General features: G+C 37.5%; 1 protein-coding gene across 1 annotated transcript in view; it reads left to right on the top strand.

Annotated features, from left to right (window-relative positions):
• Positions 1–16124, top strand: part of LOC149074475 (saccharopine dehydrogenase-like oxidoreductase) — an 82973-nt gene that overhangs the window by 34237 nt on the left and 32612 nt on the right. The window contains exons 8-10 of the mRNA XM_089246962.1: positions 9717–9833; positions 9946–10002; positions 10187–10310. Coding sequence (XP_089103088.1) covers positions 9717–9833; positions 9946–10002; positions 10187–10310 — 298 coding nt within the window. The remainder of the gene's footprint in view (positions 1–9716; positions 9834–9945; positions 10003–10186; positions 10311–16124) is intronic.

The raw sequence follows: 16124 nt of genomic DNA, 5'->3' as shown, positions 1-16124 counted from the left end.
GCTGTGGAACATTGTAATGCTTAAAATGTTAAATGTCAAGTAATGAAAAACTCCTGTCACAGCAGTTGGATGGGGACCACTAGGTGATAGGAATTTAGTTTTATTTTGAGTATAACTAATACTCTTTAAGTTGAGCTTCAAGTTGAAACTCTTAAGGACAAGAATAAGGCGCAAGCAGCAACTTTCGGCCTTAGTGCTAGGCACGCCTGCTGCATCAGTCGTCCATCATCAAATAAAGGTGTATGACCTTAATGGCTGGGTCACATGAACTCAATGTGCTATTCAGGTAAATTCCATCCCAATGAAGCCACCTATCAGTGAAACCAAGAAGCTCAGAAAACATGACCCCAAGAGAGGAGCAAATGTTCTTGAGGCCAAGTTGAAATACTGGATCCTACTCCTAAATGCTCTACTACCCCTTGACAGTACTGGACTCACTGCCCCATATGAATCCCCCTCCAGAGCGGATAACAATACTCTGAAATGGTCAGTCTTCCAGGACATCAAGATGAGGTATAGAACTTTGGTGCCATCTAGTTGCAAATCAGAATACTACAGTTACCCAACTTCTTACCACTAGGTAGATGACTCACTAATATTCACTTATATCTGATTTGTTCCCACCCACAAGACTTCCCATAGATGTCTTGAACATGACTAATCTTCTCCCCAGGAAGACAACAGTGCTCAAAACCCCAGAAATTTAATGATATCACTTTTTCTATTGTATCTCGAGCAATTCACAATGAAAATAGACAGCATTGGTATCGTTTGTTAGCTATTCCAAAGACAAATACAAGACCACAACAGGCAAAACTCTCAATGAGGTGGCTTAGGAAAAGATGCAGAGCTTCAAGTTCTTGTGGTCTGTCAGGCGTGTATCACAGGCGTTGTATAGGCCATGTTCAACTGTTCATAAGATCACGTGGAATATCCTCCTATATTATTTGTACAAACTTTCACTTGTGCAGCGGTTGCTTTAATGACGCTTGTCTCTAGTTCTCACTGAAATTTCTAGCTCACATTGAGGTTGATTCAGAATGGCCTTGGAATATCCTCAGAACAGACGAAGTGCATTTTCACTTGGATGGTGCAGTCTCACAACTGCGAATTTCGGAACCAGAAAATCTGCACGCTATCTTAGAGGTTCCGTTGCATCCACCAAAACTGATGGTATGGTGTGGATTTACTGCATCATTTATTCTTGGTTCCTACTTCTACGAAGAGTTACGTTCTACGGGTCCGATGACATGTTCGATCACCGGGAAGCAATATGCATTGCTGTTACAGAACGAAATTGTTCCGACTCTGCATGTGCAACGTTTACCTTGCATTCCCCGGTTCTTTATCAATTTTACCCCAGTGATCATCGAATGAATGACAATAATGAATGCAACAAGACTTTTGTTAAACTATAAATATTTATTCTATTAACTATTAGTATAACTTTAACAAACAATTATCACAATTTCTCTCAGACATTACTATGAGATAACAAAATGGAATGCTCTCACCGCCATGTCCAGGTATTCGTGTATTAGTTCACATCGTCCATAGGACAGTCCAAGATGTCTCAGCCAATCAGTGGCCTTCTCTACATCACAGCAGGAGATACCCAGACACCAGGTTCAGACGATCATACATTGAGGCTACAGGTCAGCCGATGCGTAGGAAACTGGAGGCGGACATCCAGGAGTAGTCGGTCTGGCCACTAACCAATCCACAGGCGACGGGATCACGACGAGGTTGGACTATCACATGAAGTCAAGCGATGAGACGGGGGAAGTGCCAGGAGCACACCTTCCTAAGTTTAACACATTGTTTTAACTGAGAGACGATCTGTCTCACACCTCAACAGGGCGTGACACCTGAGTGATGAAGACAGGAAGTTAGTCGGAAGAAGTAGATGGAGGAATTAGGTAGTTCGTGCAGATCTCCATCTGGTTTTTATACAGGAGCATTCCCATAATGCTTCATGACAGAACCAATCACAAGATCGAAGGTGCGGTATTGAGCTTGCATCTAATTTACATAACCTCATGAGAGAAAAGGAAATATAGTAAAAAATATAACACAAAATCTCGCAACCAAATATAAGACGGCGACCGATTGGCGGACACACGATCCTGCAGATCGATCCAGGAAACAAAAAGATAAACCAAACTAAAATCTATTAAAAATGACTGGAATAAGGACGATTTCAGCGGGGGCCTAAATGGTAATGTTACACAAGCATGTCACTGCCTCGCAGACACAATCTCCATGAAAGACTGAGCTCCTCCACACATTGCAGTGTGTGTTATGTGTGTGTAGTGTCTGAAGGTTTTTAACATTCATTGTACCTTTTGGAATCCTTTTCCAAGTCTGATATTTCCATTTAGCAGTTACTGTGGAATAGCTGTTTTTTTAAAACAATTTGACGAAGAAAGCACAATCTTGTAAACTTATCATCATTGTGAGCAGCAAACACATTGAGAAACAAGATCTCTGCGAATTTTTCTAGGTTTTATAACGGGAACTGCGTGACATCACTTAAATTTACCATGTTTACTACAGGTATTAAAAGTAAATGCCCTCAGGTGGTGACATGTGCAACTAATTTTTTTCCCTGAAACAAATTTCCATCACTTGGTGAAGACGTCCACAAAATTTCACATTTTTCTGATGACTGGTTTTGCCTGTAGGCTACTTTAAAATAGGGTCTTTTAATTATGGACGTCCTGTATTTTCATATAAAAAGTTTCATTCTGATTATCTTAAGCAAATTCGTGAATGGGGATTGCATCGCATATCTAAAGATGTGGTGGTGTATTATCTCACAGGCTTTTGTTTCTTTCCCCTCACAAAGAAGCAGCTACAGTAGTGACTTCACTATCATGCTAAGGGTGGGTGATCTATAATCCAAAAAGACACCAGCTGCCCCCAAAGGACAAAGACCAGTGTACTAGTAGTTGCATTGCCTCAGACATTTTCATTTTCTTTCCATAAGGAACAGCACATCTCATACTGTATATCACCACCAGGTTTAATATTCAAATAGTTCAAATTTTTTTTTTTCTTTCACCATTACTCCTAGTTAAACAAGGTTCTACTGTACAGTAGTAACTGATTTATAAAAAAAAATAATGAGCTATATACAGGGTGATTATAATTTAAATTCTGATTCCAATACACTATACAATAATAACCAGTGGTCAGAATGACTGGGGAATTTGCATGGATACTCCTGAAAGCAATGGAAAATGTAAATTTTTTTACATTAGAAAAAAAATACTTTAAAATGTACAAAATATGCTGTACTTGGCCAGCGGTATAATCTATTTTGTGCAACCATGTCATTTTGGCATTTAACAGCATCAGTGTGTGGATAGCAGGGCTGCACAAATTCTAGGTACCAGGTAGCCAGAATATTAGTTTTGGCACCTAAAATTTCATGTTCATCACTGCTAAAATAAAGTGTAATTGTGACAAAAAAAAAATGTTTTGATTTCCATAATACAGCCAAACCTCGTTAATGAGTCACTCTTGAGAGAGCAAAAATATGACTTAGTAAGCGGAGTGACTCGTTAAACGGAGTAAGCCATAGCTTGCCAATTCCTGTCTGAGGACAATTGGGACTTTCAAAAAAGTGATCCGGTAAGCGGAGTGACGTGTTAACCGGGTGACACACTAACAAGGTTTGACTGAATGAATGAATGAACGCCAGAACTTTGCCACTGGACTTATCCCATTGCCGAGATCTCTTCCAGCCCAGCTTCGTGGCAGAGTCTGGAACACTTTATTTAGTGTCAAAAAAAAAAAAAACATACAAACTTTTTTTACAACATATTTTCCCCGGACAATTGGGTACTGTCGCGATTAACAAATTTTGTGGTGATTACAGACGAGATGGGATTAGGAGTTGGAGAAGTTTCGGGGTTTAGTTAAGATGAATGTACACATATTAGGATGGAGGTATGTTTTAAAAGCAATTGAGCCCCCCCCCCCAGCCATCTCATCTGTTATCTTACACTTGCCATATTATATACACAGGATACAAAAAGAAAGAGAAATGAGAATCTTATTGTGAAATAATATATATATCCATCGGAGCGAGTCATCTCGCTTAACACCTTATTGGTGAGCAAATGGGTTTGATAACTTGCGACTAGAAGCCAGCATCAGTTTTATTGGGTTGAGTTCACTCGCTCCAGTGGATTTAATGAAAATATACAAAATAGAAGTATTGTGTGGGGGAATATATACAATTAGGGGGCACCCGTGGCATCTCGCTTAGCACCTTATTCTGTGAGCAACATGAATCCGACAATATGAGTACGCACGTGTGTTGTGGACATGAAATGCATGGACAACTTGAATGGAGGAAAGAGAAATACACACATTTATATACATATATATAACTGCCAGGTCGAGTCGTCTCGTCCTAAACCTATTTTGGTGAGCAATGTGGGCTTGATTTAAATGGGGGATTGTCTGGAGAGAGCCTTAGCTAAGGATCAGCTTCGGTCTTGGTGTTTTGGTTGACTCGATCTGGCTGGTTATATTTATATTTAAAAAAAAAATATATATATATATATATATATGATATAAACTACATGTGTAATGGTTATTATGAAACCATTTGTGTCGTCCCGCCTAGCACCCTAGCTAGAATAGCGGCATGAAGGACACTTGTGGTTATCACATTTACATCATTGTAACGGGAATGTCATAAAAATTCTTGTTAGGGTCCCGTTAGTACATGCTATATCTTGTACATGTAATGGTTATGTATTAGTAGTGGCAGTCATGTGGATATGATTTTTGTTGTTGTTTTTATCCATTTCTGTTTTTTCTCCCACTTATTTTTGTAATATTTAAAACATTATTTTATAAATCTGGTGGACAGATTTCTTGTTTTTCGTTGGCGTGTATATATCTGACAAGGCTTGTAATCCTTGCTGCTGTGTTTTTGTTTTTGATTATTTGAGTGAACCATTGTTTTCTATTGTTTTTGGAATATTTGTACATGTGTTGATGTTTTGTAAATTTGCACTCTGTTGCATAGTGAACAGGAGTACCCACCATACTGCAGGCACATTTGTCTGTTCGGCGGCGTTTCCGTTCGTGTAGATATATAGGGAATGGGCCGTGTCCTGTTATGAAGATAGTCACCTCCCTATTCCAGTTTAGTGTGTTGTATGTGACTCAAGGGACAATTTCGTGCACTTTCCTAGCTGTTGTTCCTTGGTCCCAAATTTGCTGCCATTTCTGGAGGGTTGCTTGTTTAAGTTGTCGCTTCAGGAGCGTTAGTGGGAAAGGGTTATCAAGTTTATTGTCACAGTTGATTGCAGCTTTGGCTAGAGAGTCTGCTCTCTCGTTTCCAAGATTACCTACATGGGCCTTGGTCCAACCTAGGAAAATGTTTGGGTTATTTAATACACGTACTATTGTGTTTCTATTTGTTGGATCTAGAAGTACTTGAAGGGAGGAGCGGCTATCAGTTATTATTAAAACTCTCTCTTCTGCTCCCGTTGCGTATTGATTGTGCAGCTGCTTCTATCGCTAACAATTCTGCTTGGAAGTTACTATTGTTTTTATCTAGCGCTGCTTGCCACGTTTGCTTTTCTGTATTGTTTGTGTATACACAATAGGCTGCCCCGACGCCTTCATTGGTTTTGGAGCCATCTGTGTATATGTGGGTGTTTGCTAGTTTTATATCGTGGCCGTCAATCTAAATTTGATTGGGGATAGTTGAGCAGGAGGGGTGGTGGTGCCAGCCATGCTCCCGTGCTTCAAAGTTATTGGGATCAAAGTCTAGAAGTTCTGGTTGAATGTTTTTCCTAAACCTAACTGCGTTTGTGTAGACTGCTTCCATTTGAAGCTTTAGGTGTAGTGGGCAGTTGCCTGTGATCACTTGGAGTCCGAGCGCAGCTGTTGTGTCATAGGCTCCGGTTATTGTTAAAAGAAATTTCCTCTGTGCACTATCTAAAGCCTGTTGTGTTTTTTTTGGTTGGATGCCTATACCAAGCTGAGGCGCCATGGGCCAAGAATCTCTCGACCACCGTCTTGTAGATAGTGTTCCTGATGCTTTGTGAGATGCCCCAGGATTTTCCTGCTATTTTAATTAGTTTAAAATGGAAGCGAGTCGCTTTTACTTTGCGTTCATTGATGTGTGATTGCCAGCCGAGGTCTTTTTGGATGGTTACGCCTAAATATTTGCGATTGTTTACGCATTTAATATTTTTACCATTAATTTTGATCCTAGGGGGATATTTATTTTTTGTGAAACAGAGAAATTGTGTATTTTCTGTTGAGATTTGGAGGTTATGTTCATTAAGCCAATTCCAAAAATCGTTAAGAATTTTAGTTGCCTTTGTTGCTAGCTGTGATACATTTACTGACCCTATCACGAAGGCAAAGGCTTGGATATGGGCATCTTCCGGGAGGGGGATTTTTAGGGCTTGATTGGCCACAAGATTCCATAAAGCTGGTCCGCTACATGAACCCTGTGGACAGCCAATATCCTGTTTTCTAACCGCCAGGCCTTCCGGTGTTGTGATTAAGACATGTCTATTTGCTAGGAGGTCCGAAAACATTGATTTAATATTGTTAGGGAGGGGAGCTTTGGACAGTTCTTGGTTTATTGAGGAATAGGTCAGGTTGTTAAAAGCTCCTTTAATATCGATACTTATAAAGGCGACGTCCAGTTCTTTGCTCTTGAATTCGTTAATTTTAGTGAGTATTAGGTTGAGGGCATCATCTATAGAATTACCTGACCTAAAGCCGAATTGAAGGTTAGAGTTATAGTTTTGAGATTCCAGGTGAAAGTTGAGTCTTTGAGTCAAAAGTTTTTCAAGACATTTACCTCCTACAGGCAAAAGGGTTATTGGATGATACGAGTCGATTACATCTGGTTTTTGAAAGAGTATTACTTGCCCTATCTTAAAGATGTTGGGGAATGTTTTTAGTTCGAGGCATTTGTTGAACAGCGTGAGGAAAAGAGTTGGGTATTGTTTGTGTACATGCTTGATTATCGGGCCGTCAATACTATCAGGACCGGGGGCTTTGTTTGTCGGGATCAGTTTTATAATCCTATCCACTTCGGCCGGACTGAATGGAGGGTCATTGTAGTTCGACGATGTCATAGTGTCCGTGCTCTGTGCGGAGGACGTGTTAGGTGGTGTAGAAAAGAGTTTTTCCAGAATTATATTAGCAAAATCTCTTTGGGTTCCTTGTGCATCTTCTCCAAGAAGTTTGAAAAGCTGGGAGGAGATGGTGCTTTTGGATTTAACTGTTTTATATTGTTTACCATAAGGATTAGAAGCTTTATTACAGAAGTCTCTGAAGGTTTCTCTTTTTGATTTGCGAATTAGTTTATAAAATTTTGCTCTTTCGTGTTTAAATATTATATAAAGTCTGGGTTTTTCATCTGGGGAGGCTTTTTGTGTTCTAAGCTGTAGAGCTTTGAGTTTATTTTGTGCGGCATTTACTTGGGGGGTCCACCAGGAGGTTTAAGATATTAAGTTTGGATGTTTTCTTTTTAAGAGATTTATGGCAAGCCTGGAAAATTAAGTTTTCTAACGCTTCCGTTTTGGCGTTTAGATCCTCCGAGGTGTGACAATTATTAATTAAAGTTATTAATTTGGGGATGTCCCTGAGATGCTTGTTAAGTTTAGAGAGACCAAATTTACTTTTGAATCTTGTGAGTGAGATAGCGTTGGCAGAGATGTTTAGTTCTATCAGAATGTATTTATGAAGGCTGGCTGAGAAGTCTGTTGTTATATTTCTATTTAGACATTGCACTATTTCTGTGTTTGTTGTGAGAGTTAGGTCAGGCCAGCCTTTTTTGTTGCCATGGACATATGACGGTGGGTCCGAGTTTGAGTGATGGAGAAAAAGATCATGTCCGCCAATGAATTGCTCTATCTCTTTGCCTCTACCGTTAAGCCTCGGATAGTTCCACAGTGGATTTTGCCCGTTTAGATCAGACCCGATCAGTGCTTGTTCTGGTTTGATTGCATCGAGGATAATTGCAATTTCAGCGTGTGTTTCTTTCAGGTCACCATGGGGAGGGGCGTAGGCTGAAATCAGAGTAAGAGGCTTGTTGTCGAAAGAAAGTTTAACAGCAACGGTGTGATTAAGGGTCTCTATTAAAATTAGTTTTATGTTTTGGTTAGGACAGATTATCGCGGCTTTATTTTCTTTTGCGAGCCAGACCGACCATGATTTTGGGATATTGTGTATTCTTTTATTGTAGATGTAGGGCTCCTGGATGAGGAATATGTCGATTTGGTATTTATTTGAGATTATTGGAAGTTTATCCATGGCCGCTTTCGTTTGGTCGCAATTAAGTTGGATTAGTTTAATGCTAGATTTATTAATTAATTGTGTAGGAAAGAGGTGGGACATGACATCTGGCATTCTATTTGAGCTCATTTTTAAATTTCGGATTTAGTTTTGTAGTAGCTAATTGTACTGAGGGAATTTTTTATTTAAAATATTGAGGGAATTATTTGTAGTTTATTTTCTTCCTCAGCCGTTCGGTTAAAGCCCTGTAGCAATGACATGTCGGGGATGATGCTCTGTGTCCTGTCGGGTATTTTGTGTAGTGGTACGAGGTTTGACTGTATAATGTATCTTCCAATATGAGAATGGGTCATAAATTCCAGGGGGAAAACAAACATTGTTTAGAACTGCTTTTCTTGAGGGAAAAACATGCTTTGCTCTTAGCAAATTTGGCGGTGCCTAAATTTTTTTTCAATTTGTCCAGCCCAGCCATAACTTTTATAAAGATGCACATTGCAACACCAGCAAAACAGATGCTGGAGAACCATTTTGACAATAACAGGATGACACGACACCTGAACTCTACTATAACCCTTTCAACTTTTGGCTTTGGGGATACCCTAAAATGTTATGTGCAGTGGTCGGATTGCAAACTTTATTGAATTGAATGCACATCTACATCATTACCATGACATATGCTGATCTGTTGTTGAACAAGCATTTTTGTGCTTCCACCTCACAGCCAGAACATGGTAGACAACATATTTAACATTCCTTGTGTAAGTTGTAGTTAAATTGTTCGTTTAAATGGCTTCATTTTTGTGGTTCCCATGAATTATATAAAACCATGCAATGCTAATTACGTTATCATTTTGCCCTGACTGGCTATCGTTTCCATTCTGTGAGTGAATTTCCCATGTGGTGGATGAGTAGAGAATCTTCTATTTTTCATTTTAAAGTATTTTTTCCCATTCACCGTACAAAATTCCATTCCTCTAGGAATATTCATGTGAATTTTCAAGTCATTCTGACTAGTGTCATAAATCATCTAATTAATCTGCAGTAATTATGCTTCATTGTATTTGCCTAGTTATCACAGTTTTTGCCAAATAGCCTTCCCAATTAAGCATATTAAAAGTAAGTGGAGAGAGAAAAAATCTTTATTATAGGGTTAATAATAACATTGAGAATTTTCAAACTCAAAATAGTTCCTTTAGTTAAGCTATATCAGCAAGAATTGCTTTTTATTAAAATTAAAGTAATATTTATAGATTAATATAGGAGTAGTGTTGATTACATTGGTAAAAATTTTATTTTAACTAATTAGAAGTTCAAATGATTTTTCAGGAATTTTATTGTTTTTAATGTAGATAGTATTTAAACCAAAAAACCGGTTTTTATACTAACCCTGCTTCATGGAATAGAAATATTTTTTTGTAATTTTTTAGGTGCATGTACGGGAATATATTCAGCTTTCATCATTGTTCACTTTGTTCTCTGGTGTTTTTTTTGCTTTTGCGTTGTTGCTGTCTCTCTTCTCTTGGGGAAGAAACTTGCTGAAAAAGGTAGTAATTCATGATTTCTTGCATATATTTTTAATTTCTTTGCCTCTGTATACATGCTTTTAAATTTTAAGTAGGTTGTGGCTTAGTCATTTTTTTTTTTTTTTTTTTGCAGTTTCCGTCATTTTTTTCTCTTGGTTTGTTCGCAACGGGTGGACCAAAAAGAAAACAAGTATGTTGTAAAATTATCGTTTTATTTTCTATTTATTTAATTATTAGGCTATTCCAAGTGTAAGTTCCCAATTCTTTTTGTTGGCGCATGTTTTGGCTATTGCTGTCTTTTTATTAAAATATTTTTGAGATGTTGAAAAATTATTCAAATGTCCAGTTTTTGCAAATTTTATAAATATTTTCAGGTTATGAGTACATCTACAACATTCACTCTTCTTGCTGAAGGATGGTCCATGAAGCTGACTGAGCCTTCAGATCAGCACAATATAGCACCAAACAAGAAGGTTAAACTTGTGATTCATGGTCCAGGTAAGAATTAATCATTCATAATTCATTAAATATGTATATTTTTTTTAAAATCCTTATGTACAATTCTATTGGATTAGTTGTTTCTCTAATGAGAAATATAAATGTCATCATTAACTACATACTTCACTGGCGTAGCTTCATGAACAATGAAAAAGTATAACAACCAGCATAATGCCCCTTTTTCTGTTCAGTGACATATTGTTCTGAGCAAGATAAGTTCTAAAAATGGTATCATCCAAAATAAAACATGTGACACTTCTATATATTTTTTCACAATAAAATAATATTCACGAGTAATATTAGTTTAATAGCACAGAATTAATATTACAGGGGTGGGAACTCTGCGCCAATTGCGGCGCACTGTGCCAAAACTAATATCTTGCGCCATCCTGCTCCAATAGCGTATTTTCGTATTTTTCTGCGCCAAATAGCGAATTTAGCTTCAGTATGCCCGGAATTTCGGAAAGGACGAAAAAATTTTTTTGCTCCTGCTTGCTACGAAACGATTCTTTCCGAGAAGAGCTTGTTTTATTCCACTATACCTAAACTATTGCCTTAAATTATGTCCCCTCATCGGGCTTTCCATCGTGAAGCCCCGATATTGTCCGTGATCGTCGAACTGAAGATGGTTTGCAATGTCTTTCAGCGTCAAAGTGCAAATGCGAGTGTTTCCGTTAAAAAAAAAAAAGTTGCCACTGGAAGCAGCAGAAATTACTGTAGTCGATTGTCATTGTGTTAAATCCCGATGTTTCGTGAAAAAAAATTTCATTCCGGGAGTAAAAAGCGCATGTCCGCCGATTTACGAATGTTAGTTTAGAAACTTCGGCGAATAATGAGCATTAAATCGTCAATATCGCCAAATAACGAGTGTCAGATCGCCAATTTTGCCAAATAACGAGTGTCAGATCGCCAATTTTGCCAAATAACGAGTGTCAGATAGCCAATCTCGCCAGATAATGAGTGCTGAATCGCCAAACATCGTGTTGATTCTTCCGAAATTCTCCCCCATTTTGCAACAAAATCTTTCCAAGTATAAAAAAATTGAAAACTTATAAAAATGTTTTAGCTCATTTGAAGTGCTGCTGTTCAAGGCAGCACTTGTGTATACACAATAGGCTGCCCCGACGCCTTCATTGGTTTTGGAGCCATCTGTGTATATGTGAGTGTTTGCTAGTTTTATATCGTGGCCGTCAATCTAAATTTGATTGGGGATAGTTGAGCAGGAGGGGTGGTGGTGCCAGCCATGCTCCCGTGCTTCAAAGTTATTGGGATCAAAGTCTAGAAGTTCTGGTTGAATGTTTTTCCTAAACCTAACTGCGTTTGTGTAGACTGCTTCCATTTGAAGCTTTAGGTGTAGTGGGCAGTTGCCTGTGATCACTTGGAGTCCGAGCGCAGCTGTTGTGTCATAGGCTCCGGTTATTGTTAAAAGAAATTTCCTCTGTGCACTATCTAAAGCCTGTTGTGTTTTTTTGGTTGGATGCCTATACCAAGCTGAGGCGCCATGGGCCAAGAATCTCTCGACCACCGTCTTGTAGATAGTGTTCCTGATGCTTTGTGAGATGCCCCAGGATTTTCCTGCTATTTTAATTAGTTTAAAATGGAAGCGAGTCGCTTTTACTTTGCGTTCATTGATGTGTGATTGCCAGCCGAGGTCTTTTTGGATGGTTACGCCTAAATATTTGCGATTGTTTACGCATTTAATATTTTTACCATTAATTTTGATCCTAGGGGGATATTTATTTTTTGTGAAACAGAGAAATTGTGTTTTTTCTGTTGAGATTTGAAGGTTATGTTCATTAAGCCAATTCCAAATAGTGCCCTCAGTAAGCAAAAATCATCTTAAATAGACGGGTGCAAGAAATTTTATGACAGCCACTCTTTCAAACAAGGTGTCAAAAGCCTAAAACACCAAAAACAAAAATCGAGCTGATGAAAAGATGTTTGATATCAAAAGACACTGCAGTTTTATTTTGAAAAGGGTTGAGGGTTAACGAAAATATAGTCTTGTTAATTTCACTGTTCTAATTTATAAATATCTGCTCCGAATCCCATATTTTGCTGCTCCGAATCCTGAATTTTGCTGCTCCAAATCCTGAATCTTGCTGCTCCAAAGTGGACTTAGTCACTTCCCACCCCTGATATTATAATTATTATAATCCCACTTAGGACATCAAATTAATTCTCAAAAATTTTATTTCAATGCAGAACACATACTTTCGGACCCTAGTGAAAAACTGTCCTTCTTTTAGCTTCTGAATTTGTAGTTTTCTTTGAGGCAGGAGCTCCATTACTGTGCCACCACAATTTAAAGTCATTTCTGCCTAATAAGATGTTTTATACCAATATGGGTGTTTTAGCCAAGTGTCTGAGAAGTTACCATAGTGCTGCTGCACATTTTCCTATCTGTTCTCTGGAATTTTCTGCTATTTCCTGATCCTAAAATTCCAGGAAAAATTCCCAGGAAATTGGGAAAATTACTGTTATGGAACAGTAATACTTAAAATGGAATAGAAAAATTTTCAAAAAACCAATCACAAGCGTTCTGATGGGAGTGGGTTCGAACCATGGCAGAGAATAACAATGATATTTTTTAACTGTTCCTGCCATCTATATATAGTAGTAAGTATAGGTAACTTTTTTGAAGTGAAACTTTTTTAGGGCCAAGGTGCAGTGAATTTCTTATATAAGAAATCGCATCGTGGAAATTGAAGGCTTTTATCACTACATCTACAACATGAGCCAGTCTCTGATAATGAGTCATTGCTAGCACATGGGATGGCGTTGTGTGGTAATTTCTTCTTGTTTAATCACAAGTATATTGATGGGAGTTGGTTACTCTGTGCTCTGGGTAGAAAATATTATTTACATCATTTCAGTACTTCAGAACCCGATATCGCAGGAGGCATCTCACTCTGAAGCACCAGCTTCTTCACATTATAAGTGCTGTGGAGAATTAGTTTGTGAGATTTTGTAAGCCATTCAAATCTGTATTTGCGCGATGTTCAGAGATTTCACAATTAAAAGTCTTTATAAGTCATATTGTGTCATTCTCAGACTATGCACATGTATACATAATTAGTACGAAATTCATAGTAAGAATATTATATAATTTAATGATGAGGTTGTGATATGTTTATTGATGTGTAAAATCTGTCACCATTGTATCAACTACTTTTGTTCAGAATTTCATTTGTAAGTTTCACTTCTATCTCAAGATTCTAATTTTTTTTTTTTTTTTCTTTTCTTTTCAATCTCAAACCTTGAACAGATATCATTTTTCCCCCTTTTATTCTCTGAACCATACGTAAATATACTTTTAAGCATTTGTTTCACAACCTAAAAGTGATACAAAATTACTGAAGATTTTTTTCTTTACTTATAAAGAATTTATAATTTTACTTTTCTTTCTTATTTTACTTTTGTTTCTTATTTTACTTTTCTTTCTTATTTTCCCTTTCAATTTACTTTTTTACTTTTTTTTTTTTTTTTTTTTTTTTTTTTTTTTTTTTTTTTTTTTTTTGTTCAACTATTGAAACATTTGTGAAGTCACCACTGTAGTAATTTTGTCCCATTCTTTTTTTTGTCCTATTAATATCTGAAGATACAGTATGTTTAATGACCCAGCAAAAACATTTAGATTGTTTACAAAAGACATTATCTCTCCATCAAGATTAGCGTGTGCAACAAGGCCATGTGACCCACTATTGGAACCATTAAAAAATACTTGACCATGAAGGGAACCAACCCATTAACTTCATGTACCATTGATTTCATGTCTTTAAACCCCAATTGATAAAGTATTCAGAATGTACTAACATGCAATTATGTCACTTTAAAACAAAATTAAATGTACTGTTGATGGGAAAAATATTTTATACAAAAATATGTTCTAAGAAAAATGCTAATATATAATCAGTCAAAGCAACACTCCTTTTTCACCCACTTTTCGAAACATTCATCCAGCTTCAACGCAAATGGAAAACTAAAACAATGTGGTTTGCTACATAGTAGAAAAGAGTTTAAACTATTCAGATTTTTTCTTATAATTAATCTTTGATATTTGAATCTGGTTTATTTACACTTTTAAAACAAGTGGCTCACTACTAGTGCATTTACCTTATAATTCATTGCATCCACCAGTATGGATTAGCTGGTATCCCTTGGTGGATTTTGTCCCTTGCTCTTTTTGTTATGTATTTGTATTTAAATCAAGTCAATAAACTGGAATTTTTTTTAATGTATGAGAGATTGCAATGGCAGAGAGGAAATACTATAAAAACCCTAGTTGTTTAGGTTTTTAGTAGGGTCTTGAAACTGAGAAAAACATTTTGTCAAGGGGGGGGGGGGGGACTACTGAAAATTGGAATCAGTTGAGAATTTTAGTGATCTAAAAGCTGGTGTTAGGGAAGAAATATTAAATTATTTGGAGTTTTTTGAATTGTCTTTAAGAGAGTCTGGGATAGAACTGTGTTTTGAAAATTTTAGTAATCAAAGAATAGTGATAGCCATGATTGGCTATTGCTTTGATGTGTTGTAATTCTTGATTAAACTCTGAAACAGATTTTGGTGGCTATAGATACAAAAGTGTTGAAGGCTGTTAATTTTTGTACAAGTAGGATGGAGAGGATCTTTTGGGGGGGGGGTGGGACATAGCAAAGCTTACACTGTAGTTTGGAAACCGTGTTCCAGTTATGCAACCAAAACATCCAGGCAAGGAAGCTGGTTGTGTTTTTCACTTTCAGCACTGAACTGTATGCTGGGGTCGATAAATTTTAACATTTTTAGGATGTCATCAATTTACATAATTCGGTCTAAAGGGTCATTCAAATGTTACGTCAGCATAATTAGGGGGGTTTCAGATTTGCTGACTTTTGATGACAAAGGGGGAGGGGTGTTGAATGATGCTTACGTCATCAACCACCCTTCATAAAAATGTCAAATATTCTTAATGGCATCTTTACCAAGTCTGCCAAAAATGAGAAAAACCTTTCCTTAGTTTGTGGGTACCTGAAATAATATTTTCCCCTAATGATAAGTTCTCTATAGAGCCACTTTAATGATCTCTATATGTCCGCGGATCCTTTAAGTGATCTCTAAATGTTCTGCTGATCCTTTAAGTGATCTGGAAATGTGTGTGGGCCACTTAAATGCTCTACAACTGTCCCATGCCTCACTCAAATGATACTTAAATATGCTGCGGATCACTTAAGTAATCTGGGAATGTGCTGTGGGTAATGTGAGTGATGCATAACTGCACTGCAGGCAGCTTAAGTGCTCTAAAACTGTGCCATAGACCACTTAAGTGTTGTGAAACTGTTTGGCGGGGGTCACTTAAGTGATCTGTGAATGTGCCACTTAGTTCAATTAGGTTTGAGGTGGACCAAACCTAAGATAACAATGAGGGCCAAATTTGGCCCACGAGCCATGGGTTGAGCGTATATGGCTTAGATGGTAATTCTAGGACTGTCATTTCAACTTTTTCCAGGGGGTATAAAAGTATTTTCTTGCAATATTAAAAAAAATTTTTTAAATATTTTTTGCATCAAAAAAATAAATTTCAATTGCCCCCCCCCCTCCCGTGTATGTCTCTAATCTCAATGTGCATTGGGGGGGGGGGGGTAGAGCTGACCAAATTTTGCTGACAAAAGGGGGAGGGGGTCAAAAATGGATAAAAATCTGCTGACGTAATACTTGAATGACCTCTAGAAGAACAAAATCACAACATAGCTAAATTATAGTATATCAGACAGTTTGGTTTCAAAGCAGTGCTAGTCCATTGAAACTGGACTATGAGGACTATCCATGGTCAGTCTG

This window comes from Pholcus phalangioides, unplaced genomic scaffold, assembly GCF_987345545.1.
Source record: "Pholcus phalangioides strain wild (caught in Gottingen) unplaced genomic scaffold, Ppha-v1.0 ptg000017l_1, whole genome shotgun sequence".
Taxonomy (NCBI): domain Eukaryota; kingdom Metazoa; phylum Arthropoda; class Arachnida; order Araneae; family Pholcidae; genus Pholcus; species Pholcus phalangioides.
Note: the sequence above shows the minus strand (reverse complement) of the source record. Positions and strands in the feature narration are given on the sequence as shown.